Source organism: Cyanistes caeruleus, chromosome 15 (genome assembly GCF_971803275.1).
Source record: "Cyanistes caeruleus chromosome 15, bCyaCae1.hap1.1, whole genome shotgun sequence".
Taxonomy (NCBI): Eukaryota; Metazoa; Chordata; class Aves; order Passeriformes; family Paridae; genus Cyanistes; species Cyanistes caeruleus.
This window is the reverse complement of record NC_141715.1, coordinates 1,250,405-1,268,282: the sequence shown is the minus strand read 5'-3', so window position 1 is coordinate 1,268,282 and position 17,878 is coordinate 1,250,405. Positions and strand designations below refer to the sequence as shown.

The 17,878-nt window shown below is 44.6% G+C and overlaps 1 protein-coding gene across 3 annotated transcripts in view; it reads right to left on the bottom strand.

The window, feature by feature from the left end:
• AFF4 (ALF transcription elongation factor 4) overlaps positions 1-17,878 on the bottom strand; it is a 49,477-nt gene that overhangs the window by 3,600 nt on the left and 27,999 nt on the right. For 2 of the 3 annotated variants that reach the window (XM_086852045.1, XM_086852046.1), the window contains exons 9-21: positions 17,329-17,383; positions 16,310-16,347; positions 15,772-15,934; positions 14,388-15,305; positions 12,184-12,272; positions 10,471-10,708; positions 9,389-9,486; positions 8,806-8,869; positions 8,538-8,674; positions 8,066-8,137; positions 7,330-7,423; positions 6,597-6,640; positions 5,581-5,801 (exon numbers count right to left, since the gene is read on the bottom strand). In XM_086852045.1, coding sequence (XP_086708171.1) covers positions 5,581-5,801; positions 6,597-6,640; positions 7,330-7,423; positions 8,066-8,137; positions 8,538-8,674; positions 8,806-8,869; positions 9,389-9,486; positions 10,471-10,708; positions 12,184-12,272; positions 14,388-15,305; positions 15,772-15,934; positions 16,310-16,347; positions 17,329-17,383 — 2,231 coding nt within the window. Of the gene's footprint in view, positions 1-71; positions 5,032-5,580; positions 5,802-6,596; positions 6,641-7,329; positions 7,424-8,065; positions 8,138-8,537; positions 8,675-8,805; positions 8,870-9,388; positions 9,487-10,470; positions 10,709-12,183; positions 12,273-14,387; positions 15,306-15,771; positions 15,935-16,309; positions 16,348-17,328; positions 17,384-17,878 lie in introns of those variants that run through there. The other variant, XM_086852044.1, reaches the window with a different exon arrangement.

Below are 17,878 nucleotides of genomic sequence, written 5' to 3'. Positions count from 1 at the left end.
AAGAAAATTCTGCCTAAAAATGAACTTCCAGGAAGGAGAAGGCCCCACAAAACAGATACAAGCACAGGGGGTTGGAAGTTTAATACAGAAAATCTATTTGATATTTATTAAACTTAGTTTCTCCAGTTACAGTTTTGCATTGTACAAAGCATTTTAATGACACAGTAGTTAAAAAGATCTTTACAAATTGAAATGTGATACCCTTTTCTCCAAATATTTTAATTGCCATAAATTTGTTTAAAAATACACATTAAACGCATGTTTCAGACACTAAACTTTCTATAATCTCAATACCACAAAATACATAGAATATACTATACAGATGTGGAAAAAATCTAGTTAGTATATAATACTTTGCTCACCATTAACAGCTTTATTACGTGAAATGCACATACTGACTTAGAAATCCTAATTTTGAGCCCCAAAGTACCCTTTGAAATTTCAAATGTATTGCAACAAATAAAATCACAGTTTGTTTCTTTTTTTTTTTTCTGGTTTTGGTTGAAGACAGATGCCCAAATCTTTTGATAGAAAACAAAATGTAACACATGGACTTGTCATGTACAAAGCATAAAACAGAGACATCCCATTAGTTACTAATAGTACCTTTCTGTAGGATTAATCAGGGCTTCATTTATAAGTGACAGGTTAAAAGTTACCTCCCCTCCCCAGCCCTCCCCCAAAAGAAAAACCCCTTCTTCACCAAATAATAATTTCAAATAAGATAAAGGATTTTTAATAAATATATAAGCACTTTATCCTCCATATACAAAATTTTTTTTAAAACAATTTAAAAGGGGGACCAGATACAAATGTCAGGAACTGTGCTTGGAAAGTCATGCCTGGTCCTCGGAGTAGAGTTTGGGATGCGGAATGCCAAGGCAGCGCCGGGAGCCGCGTCCCGGGACAGGGGGAGAGACGGGAGCCGGGGAATTCAGCTCCCAGGGGGAACTCAGCCAGGGGAAGCACGGCCACAGCAGGAGCCCGGCTCCCTGGAGCTGCCACAGCAGCTGGAGCCGCTCCCAAGGGGATGCAGGGGCTGAGCCCGGGATGGCTCCGGGGGCATCGCTGCCCCAGCCCTCCGACCCTCGCCACCATTCCCACGGACACCTCCTGCCTGGAAATCCTGGAATTGCTCTGGATCTGGGGGAGCTCTGGCTCCTCTCTGTCCTTCAGGATGGCCAGCACTGACCTCATTGCTCGGGACCAGGGGTTTTCCAGAACACTGACACATCAGAGGGAGAAGTTTCAACCCTGACCCAAGGATTTGTCGGGAAGGTAAGAAATTTGGAAGTTGTTTACTCCCCAATGGGTAATTCAAACTTGACTTGCTCAGGCCCTTGTGGATCTGCCTCAATGGAAACACTGCAGTGACAGCAAAGATCTGTTCAGAAAATGACATTAAATACAGCAAAGGTAGTTTCTCTTTCCAGCAGTTTGCCTTTTGGGCAAACCCCATAATTCTCTGCCTACGGCTTTATTTTACTTGCCCCAGGCAAGTGCTACATCATTCCCATAAATTCTGACTCTCTGTGTGTTGGGGCCATTCATAAATACATTTCAGGGCGTTTTTTTGTTACCACAGCAATCAAGCCTCAGCAATCTAAAGGAATATACATTGCACTCCTGGATAATATGCAATATTTATCACCAATAAGATGGTGACTCAGCACTCAATAAATAATATATCAATATAGTCAGTTGCACCATAATCTAAAAACAAGTATAACATATACTTTGGACAGACTGAGTCATATATATATACATATATATTAAAAGACACATACAATACAAATTGCATACTGCCATCGAAGCCAAGGAGAGCCGTCCGTCTGCTCTGCTTTATGGCTGAGATTCAAATCAAAACAAAACTCTTGGGCTGGTTTACTCTGGTGTCCTGAAGATTTGTTTGGAATTAGAAATGGTTTGCACCTTTATCACCTGGAACCTGCAAGTCTGAGAGCAAAGTCAAACAGCACAGATAGCTGAGCAAGCCTAGTCTGATTGAGCCATTTTTAAGATTCACCAACTGGGGCCATGATCAGCAAGGGAATTAAAATCACTGAGTTGATATGTATTGATACATATTCCCTGTCCAGGGAATCATTTGGGAAGCCAGGATTGGGGAGTCCCTTCTTAGCCACTCCTGTGACCTGCACTCCCCCTGTGGTGCTGGGAGCTGCCAAGGACAGGGACAGAGCCCTCCTACCTTGGCAGAGGGATGGAAGCCTAGGATGTATTTGCTTTTTTTTTTTTTATATATTTTTTTTTGGCTATAAAATCTCATCAAGTACAGAACTTTCCTCTTGGAAACAAGAGTCAATCCCAAATGAAGATATGCTTTTGGAATTGTGAGGTTTGATCTGACCTGTTTGCAACAGCCCCAGCTGCACGAGGCATTTCCTATCCATCCCCTGCATGGACACGCCACCTGGGCCAGCGCTCCAGAGGATATCCCACCATGGAGCTCACCCTTCAGCTGGGACACTTCCAACCAGCTCAGCTCCACATTTTGCAAAAAAAAAAAAAAACCCTTCTGGTTGTTTGAAGCCAATTTCTAAGATCCACTGCTCTAGGGATAAGCGATGCGTTTTCAAGAGGCCGATTTCGCGTGACACCCAAAGGTATTTGTGGGACTCTAGTTAAGGAAAAAAAATTCCCCGAGATGACACCATTCCTGCTGACAGCAATGGTGACTGTGCACAAAGGAGCAAGCCAAGAACAGCCACGCTGGCTAGTGCAGCACTACACACAAACCCACCCACGAATGCAACTTCTACCAAGGGATTTCTCAGCGTCAGAGGTGTGCGAGGCACTTCAGAGGAGGAAAGGAAACACAGCTGACAGTGTCCCATGCCCACGGCGGGGAGTTTGAGGGTACAGAGTTCTGTCTCCAACAGCAAAGACTAACAGAAAGGTGACCTTGCACAGTGATTCCATAAAAAGGATGCTCCGACAGACCTGAAGAGTCGAGTCAGGGAGAGCCCAGGTCTGTTCCCCGTTTATCAATCCGGACGTAGCAAAGCTTTTCTGGAAGTACAAAACACGCTGGGACGCAAAGGAAGCTCTACGAAGATGCAGCTACCTTGTAGTAGGTTACTAATTTGCAAAACTTCTAAACTCTTAAAGCCCATAGGACATACTGCAGTACTAAGGAGCGTAGAATTCTATTCCTTCTCTCGAGGTTGCCGTGATTTTGGCACTTAACTACACCTACACAAAAAATTTAGTGCAATAATTTTCCTGAACATGCACGTTCATATCTGGTACAGAATAAAGGGTTCAATGGGAGAGAAAACAAAGCAGCATTCCACAATCTCACTCCAAAGGATTCAGAGTTGGACTCTGGGGAAGGAGACCACCACGATGAGTCAGTTTGTGTGACGGACACTGGGACTTTGAAAAAGGAAATGGAATTTTACCCAAGTACTGCAGAAGACCACTGCATACAGTATACCTGGTCCTGCTGTAAAACATCTTGTAAACAGTTCATAAAATCTTCATCTAAAAGTAAGGCATAAGGCACACCAGACATGTTGGGGGCACTAAGCAATACTGAAAGCAGTAGCATTTGAAACCTTTAACTCAGACAAGCACCTCACGTGGAAAGGTACTTTGGTTTGCACTCGGAGAGGGGCCACCTGCAGCTCCACCAACCCTCCGTGGCACCCAGCAGCCCCTCGGGAGCAGACGTGACACGAACGGGACCTTCATTAGCACGGGGTAAAGCCAAGTTTGCCATCATCCTGCACAGAACAGAACGGTGCTTCCTGCAGGAGCAGCTCTGCTCCCACCCCACGGTGGCTGCTGCGCTGCCAGCCTGTAGTGTCCATCACCCAGCAGACCCTAAGAGGACAAAATGGACCTAGAGTTCTACTAAAGATTCCTGGTTTCTCAGTCAATGGAAAAGATGCAAATGACGGTTCTGGTAGGAATTGAACTACTCTTGGTTTGGAACCACCGAGTTCCCCCCATTTTGTAACTGTCAAAAAGTGACAAGCACGGAAACAAAAGGTATTTGAAATGAAGAGATGCAAAAAAGCACGAGATTGTCCTTTTCCAAAGCCTTTCCTGTTTGCATCGCACCCATCGGACCAAAGGTCACTCCTACACCATTGCCTGGACGTTACATTAAATGCAAATTACTGTAATGTTTTGTGATTGTTATAGTGTTAATCGATGGCTTGAAGCTGCCTTGGAAACAATCCAAGGCAGATCCAGCTAAATATTTTTCCATATAAATTTCTTTATAATTCATTTAAATGAAGTATCTCAATACGTAGAAGAATATCTGGAACTTTTCTATTTAGTACAAATTCTGCAATAATAAATCTGTAGTTGTCATTTATTAGTTGACTCATTAGGCATGAGAAGTATGGTGTCCCTACTCGTTAGAACCTATCAACCCTAGTTCCTTTTACAGGCTCTACCACCACAAGACATTACAGAGTAACAAAGCTCACAAAGTACTTAAATAAAGTGTCTAGGTTTAATTTCTAAGTACTCAAAAGGGGAAATTTAGGGAAGAAGAAATAGCTAAAACCAGCCCCAAATGAGGCTTTTCAAAATTAAAATTAAAAAAATTAAAATAAATAGGATTTAAACTGACTATTCATGTATTGTGTGACTGGAATCCCAATGATCTATCCACGACAGATCAGCAAAACTACAACTTTCATGTAGCAAATTTTCAAATATTTAAATAACTTAAACCGGGAATACTGGAGAAGTCCATGAACCAGCTGATTTGGGGTTTAACACAAAACACAAATGAGGATGGGAGACATGGGAAAGCATTCCTTGCTCTTAGTGTCAACTAAGCAATGTGTTATGGCAGTCTTCCTTATTGACATGACACAGTGTTGTGGAGAGGAGTCAGAGGCAGCTGAAGAACGGGCGGGGCTGGGGCTCCTCACTTGGCGTCGAGGCGCAGCCAGTGCAGGCCCTGCCGGGTGTAACGCACCAGCTCCGTCATGATGCTCGTGTTAAACACCAGCGGCCCCATCACCTTGTCCAGTTCAGCAAAGAACTCTAAAACAGCACAAACACACGTTAAAGGAGCACATCTGGTAGCCACATGCAAGCCTAGTTCCCAGCACAAACCGCTGGGATGGAGAGGAAGGGAATGAGGAGAGCTGGGGGAATGGGGGCAGTCGGGGAGAAAGGTCCTTCCTAATCCATTTCTTCACTCTTCTGCACAAGGCTGCTTGGAAACAACTAAACCATTGCCTAACCTCTTGGTTTTCCTCTAAAACTTATATTTCACTAGTTGAAAATAATTAAACTACTGTCAAACTTCCTTAAGAAGTTTTCACTAAAGAATTTCAGAAAGGGAAATGCACCGAGTTTCCTCTTCCTACCCTGAACATTTTACAGGAAACACAACCAAGATTTTTATGTCACAACTCCACCACCACCTCGACAACCACAACAGCCAGCCTGGGGTATCCCTGCAACCCAAGGCATCACTTTCCCCCTAATTTTGCAGAGGTTCAGCACCCAAGGCACCATCAACAAAACCAAACCCAGCAGTGTCCCAGCCCCCTCTGGAGCTTTCAGTCCCCCTGAGGCAGCCCTTACCTTTCTGTTCTCTCGAGAGCTGTTCTGCTTGTTCCCAGATTTCAGTGGCATAGAGGAAGTTGGAGGTGACCTGGACGTAGCTGGCAGCCATCTGATGGATGCGCTGCGGGATCGTCACCGAGGACCCGCTCCCTGAAGGGTTGGCTGCCCCGGAAGAGTAATTTCCTGAATTCCCTGGAGACAGCTTTGGAGAGACTGGAGATGGCATCCCAACAGGTTTGCTGCTCACCCAGAGAGGATGGAATAGGAAAGGCAGAAATGCATCAGCTTTTGATACATCATGCTCTGGGATGTCCCCTAAGATCCCTCTGCCCAGGGTGTGGGATGGGAAAACATTCCCACTTTACACACCAAAAATCAGGATTTGCCCTACAACAAATGAAAATATCAAGCTGGGAACTGCTGAGGACCATCCAACAATTATTTATAGCTTACAAAACCTAATTACCAAACCTGAGCATCTTTTAACTCAATAAAATCTTAAATTCATTGTTTAAATGAACTTTCAAAGAGTAAGAACAAAAAACTTACAGCTACCTGGTGACTCCAATGCCAGAATATTGCATTATGTAACATTACTGCAGATAACACCATGGACATCTGAATTGCCCTCCCCTTAAACTCATTGAATAATTTATCAAAGGTCCATTATTGGGTTTAAAAGACCAGAAGTAATTGCCAATCTATGGAACAGAGAATCCTGCAAGTGCTTGTAACCTCTGGCCTTGCAGCACTAATAAAGCTCTTGTTTGGGGGGAGAAGCATTAAATTGGATACCAAAACTCCCTGGGATAAAGGACTTGTGGGTTGGTGGCACACTGCCCCTTTTTTAGCCCGACAACCTTTGCAGAGCTGCAGCACCTCCCTCCCCATGATAACTACAGAAAAAATGGATCAAAATCCACACCCTTCAAACAATCACCCCAAAAGCTGCTCCCTGAGCCCCCCTGGCACACAGGAAATGTAGAAAACGTCCTGTAAGATGAGAAATAGAGCTAACAGCTTTTAGCACTCACCTTCCCATACCAGGTGACGGTGCTTGAGAATTATTGTAGCAATTCTGTGAGGGGAAAAAAGACATTTCACCTGATTTGTGTTCGTACTTTCACTAGTTACATTTCATCTGGTTGTTCAATTAGTTCTTTAAAACCAATGTTGGTTTTTTTTGTAGTTGTACTTTCAAGTAATGTACTCAATATCACAGCAAACTGAAATTTAGGGAATTATCCTTTTTTACTGATGGCTAAAACACAAATCAAGGAGTTATTTCATCAAAACAAAGAAGTATTAGAGTAGTCCATTGTCCCTTATGGGAACATTTTAGTTTTTTCAACCCTTTAATAGAAAGAATCTGTTATCACTGGCATTGAACAATTAAAGAGATCCAAAATCTGAGAGATTGGTATGTGATGAGCCTTTTCAGCATTGACACTGAAGTTTCAGAATCAGCTGCACAGAAATTTACATCAATTCATGGGCAATTTACCTGAACCCAGCCAACATCCCACTGCAAACAACCTTGAAGCCTACTACATTTATTACAGAAGATCAAATCAACAGAGACTTGTCATGCCAGGACCAGCAGGGTTATGGTTATTAAAGTTCTGCCCAGCTTTAATACACCTTCAAGTCCAGTTCTAAACAGGTGTTCACATGCAGCAGTCTGAAACTGGATTTGGGAACTTTAAGTGATGTAGAGCTTCCATACCACTAGGTTTTAATGTTCTAAGAAAATACAGATGCAATTACCTTCAGATGTTCAGTCAGAGTTTTCGAGTATTTCAATGCACTTTCCTTTTTCAGTTTGAAAAGCCTCAGGTACAGAAGAGCTTGGCATCGAAGGCTGCCCAAAGACAGGACAAATCAGTCACAATTAAAGTCAGGCTTTAACTCAGTGCATGTCAAAAACCTAAATAGCTGTGGTCTTGATGTTCTCCCTGCCAGCTCAGCTCTCAAGCTGTAACTCAACCAGAAAATCCACAACCACCTTGAAATTCTGAAGGGAACTGGAACAGCTCCATGTGCCCCAAGCTGGAACTGAAACTCTCCATGATGCTGCTGGGCTAGGGAGACACCAGTGACTTCCTAGATAAGGCGTTCATTTATTGTTCCTGTGCCAGGACACCCTGAGCCCTGCCAGGGCCTTCCTTTGCTCTCCCCTGAACCAAAGGCTTCTGCTCCTCTACACCTTCTGCAGCCACTCCCTCAGCCTGGAGTGCCCACAGCCAGTCCAAGTGGGATTTATTCCTGGCTCAGTGCTCCAGAGGCACCTTCTGCTGTCACTTCAATGTTTCAAGGCCTTGGCCCTTGCTGGTGACATGCCCATTTTCAGTAATCAGACACAGATTCATTTTTGTGTATAGCCAAGTGGAAAAGTCCTGTGCTTGGTCTAGGAACACCCAAGAGCTCGGTGTAAAACAGCATTTTGTGTAGATTACAGGTGTGAGATGCATGAGGGTGCAGCAGGAAGCCCCAGCACACTCACCAAAGCACTGCCAGCCTTTTGTCCGCAGCCGTCGCATCCGGGGCCAAATAATTCTTCAGTTTCATAGTGTATCTGCAGAGAAAGGCAGCAAATCAGCCCCAGAACAAAAACTACTTCCATTTATCACTCACAAAGCACTCATGTTCTCATGAATTTCCAGTTTCAGCTGTCTCCACTGTTTTAGGAACATCTCTCAGCCCCAAATCAAGCACTGACTCAGCAGTAACCAGAATAATTCTGCTCCTCGTGGATCACTCATTGTAGAGGGACTTGAAGGGACTTGGGGACCACCTCACCCTCCCTGGAAATGCTTTAAACCTCAGCAACTGGAATGAAATGGTCACTGCTCCAGTGTTACTGGGAATGACAACAGATCTCAAAAGCTGAGGACAAAACCTCTGTCCACTTCAAAGCTCTGATTCCCAGAGCTCCCCCCACCCACCTGCCCCTGCAGGAGCTCTGCAAAGCTTACTTGATTAATTCCACAGTTTCTGAATACATAGGGAACGGGGACTTGGATTCCTGAGCATTTTTCTCCAATGCATTCCCACACTCAATGAAGGACACGACAGCATCCAGGTAGTACACGGCCTTCTCGAACCTGTCCGACTGCGGGGAGGAAAAACAACTCAACAACCAGAGAAATGCAAGGGAATTCCAGCACAGAAGGGCAGGAGGGTGCCAAAGGCAGCAAAGCAACCCCAGGGCACACACTGGGTGGGCACTGGAGAGCCACTCACCAAAGCATCTGCGTTATGTTTCAGCTTCTTTGCTTCCTGCAAATAGTGATCAGCTGAGTAAGTCCTGCAAGAGAGGAGGACACGGATTTAGGGACTGGAGCCACCCATGGCCTTTTGGAGCTGCTTAATATTGCCACATTTCAGGGCTTTTTCTGTTCTAACTCAAGCTACACTATGCTAAAACTGTTTAAAGGAATCTGTTAAATTAGTTAACTACTATGATAATTTTGTTAAAAGTAGTTTCAAGTTAATTCTCTAGTTTCAGGTAATTCCAACAGTATTTCAAGCAAGTTCTTAAGCAGAAAGTTATTTTACATTCGGTGCAAACGTGACTTCACCTGTAAAGTGAATTTAAAGAAGTGCTTTCAAAGCAAGCTGACATCTGAATTGGCCCAACTGAAACCTCAAGTCTACACAAGATGGTGAAATATTTGGTTTATTTTCTTTTCAAGGTATTTTCTTTGACAAAGAGCTTGTGTGTAACATCTTTTGTGGAGCAAAACGCCAACTCCCCTCCGTGTGGAGCTGCCTGTACTTGAGATCCAGAGCCCCCACAGAGGGAAAGGGAATTTTCTGTCCTTACCTATCATCAAAAACAAGCTTTGCTCTCCTCGACTTCACACTTTCTGTGGCCTGAGCAGAGGCAGGAGGGCAGCTGGAGGAATTGTTCAGGACCTTCTCCTGGAAGGGAAATCCATGCCATGAGTACAAGAAGAGCATTTGTTGTCTAAATTCCCCCCTTCCAGCCAGGAAGGACAGTCTGCAGTGGGAGTAACTCAGCTCCCAGGGTGCTCCCACAGGGCTGGGGCTGCTCACTGCAGAGGGGAGGGTGCAGCCGAGGCTCTCCAGATACACCCAGGGTGAGGAAATCCCTCCCTCCATCTCACCTGTCACTGTTTCTAAATCCTGTTTTTCTACTCTAACAGAGATGAGGAGGATTTTGAGGATTTCTATCAACAACACTCTCTCTGAATGCTGCTGCCTTGAAAAACCCACACAGGACTAGTTACTCCTCTGAGAAACACATGAGTAAGCACACCTGAAGTATAAAATAACAAACCTATCACAAATTAACAGCTGTCTTGGGGACATTTATATTTTTAAATTCCAACACATCAATCTTCTTAACCTAAATCTCTTACAAACCATTTTCTGCACCATCTCCATGACTGTGTTTTCTCCCCTCCAACCAAAGAGGGCTCTGTAAATTGCTGAGCTGGAGTTGAAATCATCTTTCTACAATACCATAAAATGAGAGCCAGAGCTTCCCATCCCAGCACTGAGCACAGACTGAGCTCCTGCTGTCCTTTGAAACCAGGACAAGCTCTGTATCTGCTCTGAGGAGACGGGAGCAGCCTCTCAGCTCCATTTCCAGTGTGCAGCTTTCTAGTGATCTTGTGAACCACTCAAACAATGAACAGGCAGCACCAGGGGATGACTAAACCCATCCCTCTATTAACACAGGAATTTGGCAGGGTAAGCATTCAGATTCCATGATCTCTCCAAGTTGTCCTCTCATTTATGGCCTTCCAAGGCACTTGAGCTCTGACAGGAAACAATGCACATCTCAAACTAATGATGTTTTAAACTGAGCTGGAAATGGCTGCTTAGATCAAACTAAAAAAAAAATAAATACAAGAGGCAAGGACAGAACCAGCCCTTTACCTTGGCTTCCTTGGCACTGCTGGACCCCTTCCCCTCTGTCTTCTTCTGCTTGGAAGAGGAATTGCTCTTGCTGCCACTGCTGCTGTCCTTGCCTGGGTTGCTGCTGGATTTTAGGGATGAGGACTGACTGACTGTTCTCTTCCTGGAGCCATGTTCCTGCTTGGAATCCTTCTGCAGGGCTGGGGCAGCAGGGGAGGGCAGCAAATCCTTCTCTTTTACAGCACTTGGCTTTGAAGACCTGGAAAAAAAGGAACAAATTCAGGGTTTGAGTTTCTTGCCTTAACAAACAAAACCAAAACCAACAAAAACAACCCCAAAAAAACAAACACACGAATCTTAAACTAAACACTTTTCCCCCCCTCAAAATTTTTCCTGTCAGACCCAGCTTTGCAGAAAAGCAGAATAATCCTCTCAGTGACTAGGTGTCTCCAAAGCCAGACTGAACTTGTTTTCACCATTTTATTTGTTCTGACCTGAAAACACAGGCAAAACCAGACAAGTTCTAACCATAAAACCACACCCTTGCACCAGCTCTCCACAAAAACCACCCCAAACCCTCCCAATTTCAGCAGTGGGAGCCAATGCCAGCGCCAGGCTGTCTGTGCACACCAGCCAGCCAACAGCTCCAGGGAAAGATGCTCCAGATAAAACTCTGGAACCCAGGGAATGGGAAACTTCCCCAGCACAGCCTTTCAGGACACTCTCACCTGGCTGCTGAGGGATGCTGTTGGCTATTCCTGCCTTCCCACCATTATTATTTCTACACATTACTTCTAGAAAATCATAGTTTCATTTAATTAATTGTCCTTCAGAGAACTGCACTGGCATTCAAGCAAACACCAGAAAAAAGATCAAGTATCAGGTAAAAAAATCAAACCAGAAATGCATCCATTCATTCTACAGCTGTTCCCTAACAAACAGTAAGACACTGTTTAATTCAGAAGGGACAAACAGAAGTTGTAGCATCCAAACTACTGCAGCTTCTCCCATCTTTGCAATTTGGCAATTACTCACTGGACAGAATATTTTCCATGACACAATTATATCAGTTTTCAGTCGCTTGAACTGAAACAGAAGTTTCAAAATGCAGTGGAAAAAAACTTAATCTCTCCTGTGGATTAACACTGACCAAGAAATCAATCAAATAAAGGCATAACAGGTGTTGCAAAGAGCATGGGGAATCCAGAAATAACACATGAAACAATGGTGCTGATCTGCTAATTCTCTATTACTCTGCTTTGGTATCACTCACATTTTTCTTGCACTATCAAATCAAGGAGCTGGAAAGTTAAATCCATGGACTTAAAGCTCAATGCCATCTGCTTCATAAAGAAAGCCAGTTCAGTTTCAAACTTACCAGACAGAGAATTACCAGATGGGGTTAATTTAGAAGCACAGATTTTGATTTCTAGACCAAACCCAAACCCCACTGTGTATTAGAGAAAACCAGGAAGGAAATATTCCCTTCACAGGAGGGGTCACCTCACTTTGTTAGGAGCACAATTGTCCTTGGCCAGTGTTTTTGGGGATAAAAATTCATTTCCACCAATTGCTTGTAGAAGCTCTGAAGCAAATTCATTTGAAGGGTGAGAAAAAAATGAAATTTTACCAATTATTTGAGGAAGACTTGGGGTGGGAGAGAGAAGAAGGGGGATGATGAGCACCATTCATGGCCACCCTGACCCTAGTGCAGGGAAGAGCAGAGATACTCACTCCCTACTGCTGGAATTCTTGTGTCCTGAGGGAGCTTTTTCTTCCAGTTTCGTTTTCTTGCTTTCACTGGCTCTGTTTTCATCCTCGTTCTGAGCAAAGCAAATGAGAAAAACAGCCAAAGATCCACATTTACACATCACTGAGAGTGGCAGCATTTCACCCTGAGAGACATCATTCAGCAGGTGTTTCACAGCTAAATACAGACCCCAAAACCACAGCTCATCCTCAGCAAATCCTTACCAGACCCTGATACTGGAACAAAATGAAAATCCCAGTCTGGCTACTAAATTACAACCTGATAAAAGCAGCAACAGCCAAGTTGTTCATTTCACAGATAAATTCTAACTATGAAATCTCAGGAAAATCTGCCAAAGGCTTTGGCAAGATCAGGAGACAGATTTGATGTTGTGGGGTCTAGAGAGGTGTATGATGAATGCCAGGAAAGGCTAAAAATCTCATCAGTCTATTAAAGTCAGCTCAGAGATGTTGAAAACTAGGTATTTTTATCAATTTAATCCTCAAGTCACAGGGTCTTGAAATTAAATTTCTAAGGTATCTTCATGAAGAACTGGAGGGATCAATACAGCGAATAAGAGGGGAAAATGGGGTCTTAGTGAATAAATCATCTGGTAACAAACCCCAGACTGAAGCCCCAAAGGTTTTCGTTTTGTTACTGATGCTGCAACCTGAGAATTGTGAGGAAGGAAACCCAGGAAATGTAGAAAACCAAGTGGTGCCACTTGGGTTTGGAGCACAAACTGAGAACTGAGGGCTGAGGAAAGGGGGTCCTGTCCTTGGCTCACACAGGTTCCATCCTCTCAGGAAGCATCAGAGTGATCTGAGGCTTCACAACATTTAACCACCACCATTTCCTGGGATAAAGCCTAAATTTAACTGGTCTCACCAAAGCTTTGTGGCTTGGATGTGAGAGCATAGATCTTTAATACTGTAATTCCAGATGTGTGGTTAAAGGCAAAAGTGGCCAAAGAGAGAGAAGCCAGGGAATTCAGACCCACTGGAACACGTGAGTGCCTTCCCAGGAACATCAGGAGTTATACAGTAACACCTGCAAAAATAATTGTTCACTGTACTGGTCAGAGTTATTCCCTCTTTACAAAAGAAGCTCATTTTCTCACCTCATTTCCTCAGCCAGGGAAAACAGGAATCTGAGGAACAGTACAGGAGAAATCTGTTTGCAGTTACATGTCAGGGCTCCTGCATGACACTGACTTCAGCAAGTTAACTTTGGTTGCTCAGCAGGGAACTGGTGTGACTGCAATGATCCAGGTCCTCAAATGACTCTGGGAATGATCTTCCAGAGTCCTGGGATTGCAGATGTCAACAAAGTCTCCAACCCCTGCCACATCCCTTTGACATGGTAAAAGGAAACTTTTGGAGTGACATCCAGAACAGCACAGGGATTTTGGAATCCCTGCCCCAGGGCCTCAAGGAAACCAGACTCCCTGGATCACTGAGCCTGCTGCAGTCCAAGGCCTGCCCTTTATACAGGGTCCCTGTGCTGAGCCTTCAAAAAGCAGTTTAAAATTACACCAGCATTGACTACTCACATTCGCCCCTGCAAGAGTATCCTTTCTACTCAGTTCCCCCACTGACTCCTGCCCATTTTACTGTCCCCCAACCATTCCTGCTTTTTACTCCTTGTTGGAAAGCTGAAATGCTTTTGGAAAAGGTTCAGTATTATTATGGAGAGATCCCTCTGCTCCCAGGAAAGCAGCACCTGAGATGTTTTCTGCTGCTGACATGCCCCAGGCCCAGTCCTGCCCCATCCCTTATCCTGGCAATGAGTAATTCCATGGCTCAGGGAGCTGATCCAACTAAAAACTGACTTTTGGAGTTTTTTTCCCAGGTGGATTTCCCATTGGATCAGCTGCCTGAGCTGGCCTGCAGAGCACCAGGGGCTGGCTCCAGGGAGGCAGGAGAGGGCTGGATGCAGAGCTTAGAGGCACAGGATCTGTGACCTCCCTGAGCTCTGGCTACAGGGCTGACACTCCTCCAGGTGTTTCCATAGGAAAATCCCAGCAGTCTCCAATAACAGCACAGGGCTGATGCAGGAGCTCCACACAAGGCAGCAAAGAAAGTCCCTCCTGCACAGCTCAGTCCCTACCCTGAGGCATCACCTGGATTCTGGGGTACTCAATGCTCTGAGGGCTGAGAGGACAGGGAAATCTCCCCAGAGCCCTCACCTGTTTGTGTTTCCTTTTGCCTTTTGTGGAGCTCTTGTCCGAGGGCTGTTTCTGGGATTCCCGGGCGTGTTTCTCCGGAGCGCTCTTCTTCTCCGCCTTGGCAGCATCAGCGTCCTTGTAAGGCTTCCCTGGTATCCTGGATAAGAGGCTCAGGTCAATCTTCACAATGAGTGGGTACCTTTCATCAGGATCACTCAGTGGGGACAGAAGCTCTTTCTCTTCCATAGGAGAGAACATTCGTTGCCGAAAAAAGCTGTCATCCTCCTCCATGGAAGATTTAACAGGAGTCCTATTGCTCTCAGAGTATTTGGGTGTTTGTGAGGAAGGAGGCAGACTCTCATTTTCATCTGAATCAGAGGATGAGGTATCTGTTTCGATGAATTCCCTGGATTTCTGGGCAGATTTGCTTGAAGCCTTGTATTTCTTTTTCTCTGTTGTAGGTCGAGGGGAAGACTTGGGCTCCTTCTTTATATTGGGTTTCCTGGAGCCTTTGGTGGCTGCCTTGTGCCTGTTTGAAGGGATATTTGTTGCCATGTCTACTGGGGTTTCACTTTCTATTTTAAGACCCCCTCTGGGCTCTTCCACAGATGTTTTTTCTGCTTTCTTGGGCTGTTTTTTCCCTACAGTCCTCCTCTGAGTTGAGCTGTCGCTCTGGGCAGGTGATTTCTGCCTCCCACGACTGCTCTCCGAGCCCTTCTGGGTGGGTTTGGAATCTCTCCCTGGTGTAGAAGAAATGGAGTCCTTGGATCCACCTTGATCAGTGTACCCACTCCCTGTACCCTGATCCCGTCCCTCTTTCTTGTAGCCTTGGGAAGAAGGGATATTGCTGTCCACGGAAGAAGCTGGTGACACTTTATGGGAATTAACTTTGTTCAGCCAGTTATCCAGTTGCCACTTGTTTGTGGGCGGTGGCTCTGGCTAAAAGCAAAGTTAAAAGCAGAGTTAGAGAAAATATTTCCCATTTCTTCCACCTTTTCCATGTGGCAGCTGTATGATGCTGCACACCAAAGCATGAAGTACACCCAAAACCTAAGATAAAAAAGTGAAATACAGGCCCAAATAACACTAATTTTCCCTCTGCTACCAACAGGCAATATTTGATGCCATGGTTTTTTAGGGCTCTGATACCATATCTAACTCTGCTCTCCAACAGACAACTGGTGGTAAAAACCACTTCAAATCAGTATCAAATGTGGGCTTATCTAGAGAATAAGGATCCATCACAACATCCACCACAGGAAGAGCAGAACAGCCCAGCCTGCCAGCGAGCCCATGTTGATCCATCTACCTTTTCTTTAGCAGCGTGAGATGTTATTGAACTTTTGTGCTGCTAAATGCCAGGATGAGAGCCAAGCTGCTGAAGGGCAGGTCCTGGCAGCCCTACCTCAGGGGATGCACTCTGGGATGGCTCGTTGGCCTCGCTGTCACTGGAGCTGCTCTCGCTCTCCGAGTCGGAGCCGGAGCTGCTCTCGGAGCCGCTGTGGCTGCTCGAGTCATCCCTGGAGTTATCTGCTCCTTCACTGTTGTGCTGGGAAGGCTCAGAATTACTGCAACAGAAAGGAGGGAAACCAAGCATTACCCCGGGGCACAAGTATATCCTTCAAATCCTTTCATTAGGAGTAACAAAATGTAACATTTTAATCAACGTTCATGAGAAAATTCAGTCTAAGTGAACACGGCTCAGCCTGGAAACAAACAGATTTTGGGTGCTGCCCCTTCCCAAAGTGGTCAGTCTCATTTGCAGGAAACACTTAGTATTATATTTATTACTATTTAATCACTGATTACATTCTAGTCACCTCTTGCTTTACACAAGCCAAAGGACAAAGATGAATTTTGGAAACGAGACCAAGCCAGGAGTGCTGACTGGGCTGAACATCCCCACTGTGCTGCCTGTGCTGCAATCCCCCAGGAATTCCTACCTTCCAGGTGTGCTCCTTGGCACTGTCTTATCGCAGTCCTGCAATTAAAAAAAAAAGAGCATGAAGCTTCTAGAAGCTATTTCAGGCTTGTAAATACAATTAAGTTGCAAAACATCGGTTTAGAGCCTCTAATTTTTTTTTTAAAAAATCATTACTTGCAGTAGTTTAAATTGATGTGCATTTCCTTCTACAGAAAGAGAAGCAGTGTTATTTCTCTGAGTTTTCAGCACAAATCTCTATATTCTGACTCCATTTGTGAGAGTTCCCATTTTTACCACTAATTAATATTCTGTTTCCACCTTTTTTGAATCAGAAGATTCAGCATCTCACAATGATCTTCCCGAGATGCCCAGGGTAAATGGAGTTCACCAACTCCAGGTTTTCCACACTTGGAGAAAATCAAGTACCAGAACTGGGAACAGAAGAAACCCCAAAGCAGTGGGGGTTACTGGGCAGCACAGACACATATTTTATTTTTATTTAGCATGGTAAGTTCCAGTCTGGTAGAAGCTGCACAAAGTTAATCCTGAAAAGAGTGAAAAAGAGACTTTTTGATAAAAACAGAGGTGCAGCTGTACTCCCAGGGACAGATACAGCCCACTGCCACCCCCAAACATCCCAGGGCACCAATGCACACAGATGTTCACACCATGAGCTCTGGAGCTGGGATGGCAGAACACAAAGGGGTTTATCTGCAATTAAAGAGCCATTATGTAAGTTTTAAAGTGCACTGCTGTCATGTGATGTTCAGAGAAGGCCCATGTGAAATCAGTTAAGAAAAATTTCTAGATAAAAGCAAACTGTTTCCACAAAACACAACATTTCAATTTGTTTGCACAACATTTTCCCCAAGATTACATTTAGGAATACCTGAGGTTTGTCTGCAAACATTCCATGAGATTTTAGTCTCCCAGATCTCCTGCTAAGCTGCCCAGTTTGCTGCTGGGCCACAGATCCCTGCCCAGGGCTACCCCATGGATGAGGGCAGTGGTTTTGGGGAAGTCATTTAAGGAACGTACCTGCTCTCCATCGCTGTCTTCACTACTGCTAAGTTTTAAGTCATCTTTCAACATACTAAGGGAAAAGGGAGAAAGTGAGACAAGTTTTTCCAAGTACTTGAATGACTTCCAAAGCATTCTGCTAGATTTCAACATGGCACTGTTTATCCCGCAGAGGCTGCGTGGGTGAGAGGCACCAGACACAACTCACACGTTTCATGGCTAAGAATGGTGAGCTGAGTCATTCTTCAGAGAAGAATGAGGATTCAGGTACCTTGGCTCCTGAGTCCATTCTGTTAAATTTAGAAAGGAAATCTGACACAATTTACTGGTGTGGGAGGAGGTAACCTGTGTATGTTCAACTTCATACAATGGGCAAGAATTGTGTTTGAAATGGAGGAAAAAGCCAACCCCAGTGGCTGCTTCCTGTCTCGTGGCAGCAGTGCAACTGTCCTAAGCCATCGTTAATTACTATTAATCAAAGCCATAATTACTTCTGGTAGTCACATACACACAGTTTCACATACTGAGAATACATGAGCACAATGAAAACACACAGCAGGGCCTTTGT